The 12,361-nt window shown below is 33.6% G+C and overlaps 1 protein-coding gene across 1 annotated transcript in view; it reads left to right on the plus strand.

Moving 5' to 3' along the window:
• The window catches only part of LOC150107045 (neuroligin-2-like), a 165,325-nt gene that overhangs the window by 52,247 nt on the left and 100,717 nt on the right, over nucleotides 1-12,361 (plus strand). The window contains exons 5-6 of the mRNA XM_090392913.1: nucleotides 4,588-4,781; nucleotides 7,698-7,872. Of these exons, the coding sequence (XP_090249039.1) occupies nucleotides 4,588-4,781; nucleotides 7,698-7,872 (369 nt within the window). The remainder of the gene's footprint in view (nucleotides 1-4,587; nucleotides 4,782-7,697; nucleotides 7,873-12,361) is intronic.

The following is a 12,361-nucleotide window of genomic DNA, read 5'->3' on the forward strand; positions in this document are numbered from 1 at the left end:
GGTTCCAAATCCCACCATGGGCATGGATATTTGTGAATATCTTTATATGATGGTGAATGTAACTCTCTGTTAGGCCACTGTGCTACTTGTGGTAGGCCTGAAGTGGCCTGAAAAGTTTCATGTGTGGTCTTTAGAGCAAATTTTCCCTTAGCTTGCCGTATAGGCAACCTTTCATAGGTTGGATTCACATTAAAAAAAAAAAAGAAAGAAAAAGTACGACATGTGGATTGAGTTCTATTCTAAACTATTTTGAGTGAGGATATATATCTTAGCCATCTGAGTCACTGATTTGTTTTTCTATCTCCACTATTCCGTTTACATCTTCTGCCATAAGCAGAAATAATCATGTTGAGGCATTACAATTATGGAGCATGGAGTGATTTTGTAGTGTATCATTCATGAGTGGTATTGGAAGGTTCACTCAGGGTAGGATTGACATTAGGAACAGTTTATCCATGAAACCCTCTCAGAAGAGAACAAAATATATAAAGGCTAATGAATAATTTTGAAATTGCATAATAATAATAACTGAATTATTATCAAATATTTATGTTATGCAGTACACATTTTTTTGTTTATTTAAATTGGTGCTGACAGTCTCCAGCTCTTCTGGAGACTGTCAGCAACAGTCATTCACTTGCAGGCTCTGACAGTAGAGCCTGCAAGTGATTTGTGTGATTTGGTAGACTTATACTGTGGTATTATTTTACAGCGTGCATTGTTAGCACTGGTTTATGAAATAATTCGCCATGTCCATGCTTCATACATTTGTTAGTAATTTATTTTGACCTTTGTTTGTTTCACTCTCATAAATGTTTGATTTTTCATGTTTTTCAGTTTTTATGTGAATCCCACCACCACAAACAGTTGTAGACCTGTCACACAATGGTACCATGGATTTGCTCTGGGTTAAAAAATCTGAAAACCTTCTCTCTAGACTAAACAGGGAAACATTTTCCCTGACCACTTCAGTCTTGTAATTAGCAAAGGTGATAATGAATAAAATTCAGTGATCACTCATGATATTCACAAGCATCTATAACTTCATTGAGATTTGAAGTTGTGGAATGCTAGTTGGAGAATGGAAGCATTTGTCTGGGCCCAACAGACTAGTAGCATTGATGATTATGATATTTGAATATCTACTTGGCAAATATTTCTAATAATAAAATGAAAGCAAATTTTAAGTATTATTACTTAAAATTCATCATCATCAATTTCCTGATATTTACCCCAAAGGGGTGTTCAGATTACTGTGACAGCACTACTTGATTTAGTTTACATTATTATTAATCTCCTATCAACAATTTTCCTTCAGATCAGTCAATTACTTGTGAGTACTCCAATATTGCCATATCTAACATTCATGCTTCTAAAGCACTTCTGACTGAATAAATCCACCTAGACTTTGGTCTTCCTCTGGGTCTGTTTCTTGCCATCTTGGCATCAAACCTGTTTTGCTAACCTTTCCTCATCTATTCTATTTAAGTTGCCATACCACCTTAAATTAGATCTGCTGACACATTCTTGAATGTAAATGTCAAGTTCCTTTCTAATATTTTCATTTTTAATATGATTCTCCATTGATGCCATCGATTCACTCCCTTAATTTTTCTCAGAATCCTTATATCTGTGGACCCTAGTCTTTGATCAAGTGCTTTATTTCTAACTCAACTCTCAGATCCCTAACTTAAAAAAAAACTGTTTTCAACGCTGTCTTATATACTGCTAATTTTGATGTTTTGGCTAATTTCTCTCTTATTTCATATAAATTTATTCAGCTGGCTACCTGCCATACCAGCTTTGCTTATTCTGTTATCTATTTCCAGATTTAATCTACCATCTTCACTAAAAACTGTGCCTCAATTACTGATATATTTTACTTGTTCTATAGGATCTCCATTCAGAATGCAGCTGAAGTTTTCTGTGCTCCTGCTGACTTTCATAGTTTTGGTCTTTTTATTGTTGATTTTCATGCCAAAATTGTTACAGCTGTTATTCAATTTAGTTAGAGAATCCTGGAAATTTAGGAGTACATCATCTGCATCATGTGTTTAGGAGTACATCATCTGAAAGCTTTTCTAGCTGAGTTCCTCAATCATGGTACAGGTCATTCTTGCACTATAAGGGTGTTAGTTATCTGGTGACAAACAAAACACCCTTTTGATTGACCAGAGAACGCCTCTTTTCTTTCAGTTTTTCATTCATTCGATCGAGTTCTTCACAGTATATACTTTAGCTGTGATTATTTGGTTTTGTGGCAAGAGTTCAAAGTGTATAATACCACCCATATCCCACCAAACATTTAAAACCTTCTGAGGGTGACGGTCTTGTTTTGGCTGAGGTTAAGCCTGTTCCCCTGGATGAACCCACTGCCTTAACATTCTTGTAAAGTATCCACTTTTCGTCACCGGTCATTACATGACTCAAAAATGGAAATTGAACATCTCGAGAATGAAGAGCAGTGCAGATGTTGATGCACTCTCTTCAATTGTTGTTCATCAGTGTGTGAGGAACCCGCTTGCCGAGCTGAGACACTATTTCAAATTCTTGCAAATGGCGAAGGATGGCTGATGACAATAAATTAAGATCTTTTGCTAAATCTTCAACAGTTTTGTGCTGAATCTTCTACAATTGCATTATTAAAAGAATATGTAAGACCACAGTAATAACTTTTAATTAATAAAGGAACAGATATTTCATACTAAAACTAATAGTACATCTTCAGTGTCACACAAACAGTTATAGGAATGGAATATAAGTAACGAACATTCGGTGGATCACCTATTAAAATACAATTGCATTGGCATTTCTTGCATTTACGGCTTCCAGCATATCATTATTGAGAGAGACAGGACCCCAGAGTGAGGGAGTTTTTCAAGCTATTGTCTCCTTGTCAAAATTTTTGGAACCGTTGCTGGCACTTTCACACATTCAAAACATTATCGCCATACCCATAAAATTAGCCATACACTTCTTGCACATTTTTTGCAGTGTTAGCAGCATTGTTGCCTTTTTTCAACTCATAAAGCATGATGTGCCTAATGTGCTCTTCAGTGACTTTCATAGTAATAAAGGGTTATTTAAACAATAACTTATATATGATGTTCTTGCAAGGTGTAATTCCTTAGAATTAGGCTGCATCAGTTTAGCAGTACTTATAAAGCTTTAAAAATTCATGTTTAGACAAGCTGAGACACATTTGAACAAGTACAGTATAAAAAAACGACCTCAGCCAATACATGACCTTCACCCTCAGAAGGTTTTGTTAAACATTTGGTGGGGTATTATACACTTTGAACTCTTGCCACAAAACCATTTGATTGAATGAAAAACTAAAAGAAAACAGGTGTTCTCTGGTCACTCGAAAGGATGTTGTGATGTTGTTTATCACCATGATAACGCATGCTCTCATAGTGCAAGAATCACCTGTACCAGGATTGAGGAACTTGGCTGGGAAAAGCTTCACATTCTCTGTATTCTCCTGATCTTGCACCTTCAGATAAATGTTATGTTGCAAACTTATTTCAAAGTTTGCAACATTTCATTAATGAAAAATAATATAATACATTTGAGGCACTGGAATTGAGCCTATATGATTTCTTTGCTTCCAAACCTCCTGAATTCTATAGAAATGGCATTATGAAGCTTTTACAACATTGGGAGAGCGTTATTGATTCAAATGGAGAATATATACTTGATTAAATTAGCAAGTGATTTATCTTTTATGTTCTTTCAAAACTTAATGCTAAAAACTACATCACTTTTGGGATGATCTGATATATGGATTCAAAGTATTTTCATGGATACTGCTTCAATGAACTGGTCATTAACATGCTTCTAAATATGTTAAAATATGTGTAACTGCTGGGCATTATCCATATATAGTTCAGTTTCAAACACAGCAAACCGACCTCACAGATATTTCTTTTTTCTCCCTGATCACTTGCTCATACATGATAATCTTACATTATGTGTTTTGGATCTTCTTGTGTGGATATATTAAGTAAAAAATAAGAAGTGTTTATGTCAAGATGAGGGAATTGGCATTGGGCCCCAGTTTTCATTGTTAAATTACTTCTTGATTTATTAAGACTCCTCAAAGAAAGATATACACAGAATGATAAAAAAATAATATTTATTAACTTATTTAGTGATATTTAGCTGGTATTATATCTGGTTGTTTCGCATACTGTGACAAACTGTTATTGTGCTCTGGAGATGCTGAATATAATACCAGCAGAATATCAGCAAATGAGTTAATAAATATTATTTTCTTATCATTCTGTATTGTAATCAATACAATTTATGCAATAAATGTCATCAACTGTGAACACATAAGCCTTTCCATGCATATCAAAATCCTGCTCTAAGTTTTTGTTGTATGAACGAATTTTTGTACTGTACAAGAATGCAATTACAAAACTAACCTTTAATTAAATGAGATCATTTCCTTACTTGTTAAAATTTTGCCAGATGATGACAGCCTTATTATACTTTGATCACTGTACTTCTCATTTAATGGCTAAAGCCAAGAACTTTTGTTCAATTTTATTATATAACTGGTATAATTTCTTTTGCTTTTAGGCATGATAAAGAGAGTAATAGCTCAAAGTGGTTCTGCAGTAGCAGATTGGGCAGCAATTGATGATCCAGTGTTTATGTATAATATGAGCCGTACAGCTGGAGAAGCAACAGGATGTGCAATGGGAGATTCTGCTAAACTGGTAGAATGCCTTGGTAGACGAACAGCCAGTGACCTTAGAACATTAGAAATGAAGGTGATTTGCTGAGCACATCTTATATATATATATATATGTGTGTGTGTGTGTGTTTTTATCTATTTATTTTCTTTACTGAAATACTTTTATGTCTCTGAGATGGTACCTTAATACCTATAATAGCCTGTAGTAGCAAACACCATTCTGACAAAATGACACACTTCGTATTACTGAAATCTTGAGTGAAGCTTCATTACAGTAACACTTTTTTAGCTCAGTATTACAGACAGTAGGATGATCAAATATTCATCATAGCAAACTAACTGCATTTACTAGCAGATGGCATCACACTCCACAGACTGAAATTGTTAATTCACGAGATATAGGTGGATTGATACAATAAAAAGTGCCTTAGAAGATAGAAATATAAGATCTGATAATTTTGGTGTCTTGACAGGTAACAGATTGATTTGGAGGAATATTGCAGATAGGAAGTTAGTAATGATGTAAGTTTCCTGTAGTATTATCATATCCTGTACATCCCTTGAGGGTACATGTCAGGAATTTGATGATGATAACGAACATTTTATTCTGAGATCATTCTATGTGCTGCTGCATTTCTAAAGCCCATGCTCAGTCCCAAATTAATGAATATTTTAAATGAATTCCAAACTTGGAACAAAAAAAATAATTAAAATAAATAAATAATGACATCAAATAAAAGTAAAATAAAAATCCATTTTCATTGTGCTAGAGCTCCTAGACTGTACATTCCCTAAAGTTCATAAAGAAAATGTGCTGCTTTGACCATTAGTGAATTCTCTAGGCACTAGCCCTATAAAACAAAAAAAATTCCAAAGACTTTTAAAAGCAACATTTCCAATATTTTTTTAATTTCCAACTTAACTTTTAATCAGCTTGGATGTAGTTTCACTTTTTACTGATATTCTGCCAACAAACACTAAAGCTAATAATTAAATAACTGAATTTATTTAGCTAATTAAATTATTAAGCCAATATTTTGCCTCAGTCACCAAGGCATCTTCATAGGTACAAAGAAATATATTAAAGGTTCTCAGATTTTCAGACTATTTCTTACTTTCTTACTAGTGTGCCTGTGTTCATCTGCTCAGTATTTTACTTTGTGCCCATGAAGATTTCTTAGTGACAAGATAAAATATTGGCTTATTAATCTAGTTAGGTGGTATTTAGTTAAATAATTATTAGCTTTAGATGTCTGTTTTTGCTTTTAACATCATTTAAGCTTCACGTTGACAGAAAAAAACTTTATAAACAGATTACAGGAACAGTAACAGGTCCTCCAGTCTTTTATGTCCTGGCTGACTATTCCACTGAGCACTCTTTAAATGGTGTATCTTGAATGCCTCCATTCCTCTCATCTATCCATTTGTTTCCATTATGTGGATGACATTTGTGTACTTTGAACTCAGTCTATTAAAGAATCAAAATTACTCTAGAATGGGAAGCCACTAATACTTTTCCTTTCTTAGATTTGCTTATCCTACAGATCATATAACTACAGATCATGCTTTATCTTCTAGACATGTGGTTTATGAGATTAAAAAAAAGATTTAAAAGGTTTTTTTTTTCATTAGAAACATTATAAGAGTTGTAAGCTTTGATTCGTCACCCTAATTTCAATAAGAATAACTGACTCAAGCTTTTCCACTCATGAAATGAATCATCATAAACACTTTTCACATTTTTTTTAGAATGTTTTATTTCACTACATCTGAATTGTAGTACCAGTAAAGATTTACAAGTACTAGTAAAGATCGAGCATTCCTTATGCTATAAGATCCTATTTTTGTACTATATATGTGCATTCTTATTTTTTAATTATTATTCTGTTCCCATTTTTTAACCTTACAGTTGCATTATTAATGGTTATGAAAGTTACCAAAAATATTGGTTATAATAAAATTTTACATAACTTTTTTTTTTCACCTTTTTTATTGTTATTGTAATCTTGAACCAACTTGATATCACTATCAACTATAATGTAAGAGATGATACTTTCTGTTTTGTCTGTACGTGTGTTCTCTCACTCTTATATTTTTGGAAAACAATAAGATTGGTCTGTGTTCTGTGTTGAAATGTAGCAAGTAGTTCCATGACTATATTAGTCTCATCCTTATCTTCAAATTTTCCAGTAATATGTATATTTTGTCTGGAATTCATTTTTTCTCTGTGTTTAGTTCTTCTTCAAGAACTATTTGTCAACTACATTATATGTAAATTAATATATTATTCATTTATATTGAGCACTATAAATTAAAGATGCCAAGTAATTATATTCTTGGTTTAATCCTTTATCCAAAGTGTAAGCAAAGTTTGCACCTGAAGTAACTTCAGGACTGAGCAACTCATTTATAGAGGCTTACGACTTCACATCACTTGCCTTAGTATCCCATAATGCAAAGCACATATCCTTATGGCATGTATATTGTTATGCATTATTTGAAAGGGTCACTTAGTATCCCATAATGCTTTCCATTTTTGGGATATTAAGGCAAGTGATGTGAAGTTATTAGCCTTTATATGTGAGTTGCCCAGTTCTGAAGTTACTTCAAATGCAAACTTTGTTTGCTTACACTTGGATAAAGGATTAAACCAGGAATATAATTTCTTGGCATCTTTAATTTATAGTATAACCAAGTGGAAAAAAACTTCTAACATATATTGAGCACCTACTCAGTATAAATGCTAAATCACTGCATCTATTCAGAAAAATTAAGTAATGTATAAGACTGATACATAAAAATTGAAATTGGGACAGTTACTGTTTCATTTTTGACATGGTATACTTTACAAAGGAACTGTTAAATAAGTATTCATTATTTTAGAGAAAGTTAAAAAGTACATTCTAAGTATAAAAAAATGCTTGTATATCTTATTGATAATTATTTTCTTGTAAGAAAATATCACACAAGTTATTTTTTATTGCATTGAAAGCCTCGTGTTGGATGGTTGCCTTGGGGACCTGTTGTGGATGCTGGAAGAAGAGTCAGAAGTCAACAGTTTTTACCAGAGAGTCCCTTAAAATTATTACAAAATGAGCATTTGCCATTTTCTCATGACTTTGCTTACATGGCAGGAGTGACTAAAGATGAAGCATCAATATTTTTAAGTATTTAATTATTTTCTCTAATTGAAGTATTTTATTTTTGAGCATTTATTAAAGTATAAGGTGCTATTAAGAAGTTTCTGGACTGGCTGAAAAATAAAATTTACACTTAATTAGTTACAGATCAGTATTATTCCTCTAAGTAATATACCCTTGTTAATTTATATCCTGAGTTTTATTTTTGCACAGTAAACCAATAGTTTTTTCTTTGAATTCAGCACTTTGCCTCATCTTCCAATCCTTTGACAACCATATCATCTTGAGAGGGAAAAAAAAAAGCACAGAGATCTAGATTGGTCTAGATCTCTGCACCTTCTTTTAAGGGAAGTGCAAAGAATACAAAGTCTACAACTATGTTGCTAAAATGTTTGGTTGTTTTTGGTTAACATCTTCCCTTAAACACCTAAGGATATCTGTGTAATACTATTGGTTGATAGTTTGGCTTGTGTGATTTCCTGACAAATTATTTTACAGTAAAAAAAAAAAATCTGCTGTTGATGCAGGCTTATGAGTAATTTTTCACTCAGAAAACTGTGTTTCAGGATTTTACTAATAAAGTCTATGCTATCCTGTTGTTATTTCGAACAAGAAGTTTCTCTCATATCTTACATAAAATTTTTGAAAATCATAGCACTCAGACAATGCTTAGTTTTGTGTTTATTCAGCAGTGAACAAAAGCAAAACTGTCTTTCTTGCATTTGTGGATCTTGGAACAGGCCTGACATGCCCATTATTTCATGGATATTATGAGACTTGCCTTCATCGATCAATTCCTGCATTTTTGCAACATTTTCCTCAGACTGGTTGAATATGGATGATCTAAATGCTTTGAATTTCAAAAGAACTGCAGAATCTTTTTTTCATCTCCAAATGCTGTGTGGCACATTCATTAGTCTTTGAAGTCACTTGACCAAATTTCAAATAAAATTTGCTGCAACTGTTTTGCCCTTTGTTATCATTCATTTCAAAAATAATGAAACACATTAAACAACATTATCAGTTAGTCAACAGACTAACATAATGTTGTTTAATGTGTTTCATTATTTCATTATTTTAATGTGTTTCATTATTTTAGTCAACAGACTAACATAATAAAACAATATAAATAACTAGCAATAGCAAATCATTGTACTGCTAGTCATGTACTATTGCAGTTATGAAGATGGCAACATTTTTCCTCTGTTCAGAAACACCTGAAGTTGAATTTAATTTTTTGTGCCTGGAACCTTTTATAAGTACTTTCCAACTGAAGTTGAGTTATCCAGGCTCATATGAAAGTAGCAGGAATGTTTCTTTAGAAACTTGGGGTTTTCATTCTTCAAAACAGACAAGTTGACCAGAGAGCACAAACAATTAAGACTTAAAATATTGGCCTCATAGGTGCTTTGAAGTTCAGCCCAGTAACTTGTTGGTAGCATCTCATATATCAAATCTCTTTTTTTGTATTTCACAAAGACAAGATTTCTCATATTACAATCTATAAAATTAACAGTAAATTTTTGGTTTAGTCTCTAGAGCACGATTTCCATATTATCTAATCCTCATTCTCACCCATATTAATGTACTGTATGTATATAAAAATTTTCGAGTCATCAGAATTCAAGGAGAACCTGCCTACCAGTCCGGAACTCGGGAGGTTGGGCGCCGTAGGGGTGAGGGGCCCCCCTAGTATATATATATAAAATAATCCACATACTGCACTTTTGTTACCCTTACCAAGCAATTCACTTTTATTGCTTGCTCTTTGTACACCTCATGTGACTGATCATTATCTTTCATCCTATGTTGCTTCCATAATTCTATTAACCAAGTATATGTAACATAGTGCACAGTGCTACCACTATATTGGATGAAGAGATAGAAGTGTGTGAGAGAAGGAGGTTCTAAGGCTAAACCAAACCTAGCCTCAGAAGGTTGACACTGTAAAAGAAGCGGCAGCATGAACCATAGGTTTAGAGAGAATATAAGGATTATATTCTCTCTGAATTATAGGACTGTTTCATAACCTATGTAAGAATTTGACAATACAGACAAATGGGATATCAACACATGCACTAAAGGAATTTTTATTCGAACTGGCTAGACTCATGGCATGTATGTATAATTTGAGTCTCAGCTCAGGAAAAATTCCACAGGAATGGAAAGAATGTATGATAATCCTATTGCACAATGCCAGTCTTTACTGGTGTGTTAAGTTATTGCCTTATCAGTATCTCTCGAATGATTGTGAAGATTTTAGAGAAGTTCATAAGAACTTACATACGGAAATGAGTTGACAAACAAGCTGTACTTTGCAATGCAATTGATCTTATTTTATAATAATGTGATGGCTGAGTTGGGTAAAGGAAATGGATGCAGTGATGCTGTTGCACTTTGTTAAGGCATTTGATAGGCTAACACATGAAAAGCTGTTGCATAAACTGGAAAATATGGGATTGGAATATAAACTGTTGGCTTAGATAAGTGGGTGGCTGATGGACAGTTATCAGGAGTGGTATGTGGGGGTGTAAATCTGCCAGAATTAAGATGACCAGTCATGTGCCTGAGGGATCACTGTTGTTTAATCTACATATTAATGATATTGGGTAGGGTCTGACAGGAAGATATTCAATTGTTTGCTAATGATACAAAGGTAGAGCAATCAGAGATGGTAATTTGAACAGGCTGGAAGTGTGGGCAAGTGATAATGGCTATCAATTCAATTCAGTGTTAGTAAGTGTAAAGTTACACACTTTGGCATGATGAGATATTCAATAGCTTATATTGGTAGGATTATATTAGCCAGCTAATATTGCTCCAATGAAAATAAGCAAAAGAAAAAAAATTGTTTGATGAAGAATGTGCTCAAGCAATAATTAAAAGAAATAAAGTATATAAAGAATTTACTACAAGACCAATACTAGCAATACAGAAAGAAAAAATATAAGGAACTGAGACAAGAAGCAGATAAAATCTGTCAAAAGAAGAAAAGACAAGCCCTTAATGAAATGCTGTGCACAATAGAACAGGAAATGAAGAACAAGGGAAATCTTAGGCAAACTTATAATACGATTAAGCAAATTAAACGATGATATAAGCTAGGGGCTAGATAATGTAGAGATGGACAAGAAAACACATTAACAAACAACGAAAGAGTAAAAAACTGACGAAGAGAATATTTCCATGAATTACTGAATAAAAATATTAACTCTGCAACTCAAAATTGTATACCAACTAATGTTGAAGAGGATGATTCTGTAGAGCTATCATCAAGGTATGAGTTTAATGATATAACACTATACTATACTAATAATATAATATAATCAGGAACAACAATTCCCCTGGGAATTGCTGGCCTGGTTGGCCGGGTGGTTAGCCTATCCGCTTTCCAGCCAAAAGGCTTTGGGTTCGAATCCCGCTGTGGGCATGGATGTTTTTGATTGTTGGTGAAAATCTAGTGTTGGTGTAGATGATAATGGTAGTTGCGGCTGGTGGAGCAGAGAATTGTAGAGTAGGTGCCCTCCCTCAATGAGTCTTTGGACTCCCTCGAGGTGTCATGTAATAATAATAATAATAATAGACAAAATCCTTGGAGATGGAGAAAAAGCCTGATTTGCCTGATACATAAGATGAATGAAAAAAAAAACAGTCTGTGAAAATTATAGCAGTATTTTTTTACTATTACAGCATACAAAATATGTACCTCTGTTTTGAAGAACAGATTAAAACAACTCATGGAGAAGATAACTGGTGTGTATACCAGTTATGATATGCTTTGGACTACCAGATAAGCTAGTAAGCGTTACAAGGTAAAGTATGAAAAATTCAGAAGCACAGGTTAAAATACAAAATGATTTAACAGATCCATTTCCATAATAAATTTAGTTTAATCCTTTATCCAAGTGTGAGCAAACAAAGTTTGCACCTGAAAGTATCTTCAGGGCTGGGGTAAGGTGGTACAACACCAGGGCAACTCGTTGCAAAGGTGGAGCAAGATACCAACACTCCTGTCTCAGTATCTCCTATAATGCAAAACACATCTCCCTCCGGATATGTCTAATGTTATGCATTAAGGGAAGGGCCACTACCCAGACTAGTTTCAACCTTTATTGAGGTCTCTTCAGTGGGAGCCAGGCCCAAGTTGAGATACCAGGCAGAAGCATTAGCAGGTCATCTCTACCTATAGGAGTTACCAAATGGTGTGCCACCCTTTTTTTAATAAATTACTCTGGATTTAGAGAAAGATGTTGAAAGTTTATTTTTCACTTGGTTAGAGTATAATAAATTATACTCTTGTTACTAACATTACTAATGTTACCACCTTACACCAGTCCTGAAGATACTTTCAGGCACAAACTTTGTTTGCTCACACTTGGATAAAGGATTAAACTAAATTTATTATACTCTAACCAAGTGAAAAATAAACTTTCAAGATCCATTTCCAATAACTCGAGGATTAAAACAAGCAGGTGGTGTGGCTCCAATAATTTTTTTAACTTAGCTTTGGAATACG

Source organism: Typopeltis vanoorti, chromosome 5 (genome assembly GCF_054136105.1).
Source record: "Typopeltis vanoorti isolate ZY-2024b chromosome 5, IOZ_Tvanoo_1.0, whole genome shotgun sequence".
In the NCBI taxonomy this organism is placed as follows: domain Eukaryota; kingdom Metazoa; phylum Arthropoda; class Arachnida; order Uropygi; family Thelyphonidae; genus Typopeltis; species Typopeltis vanoorti.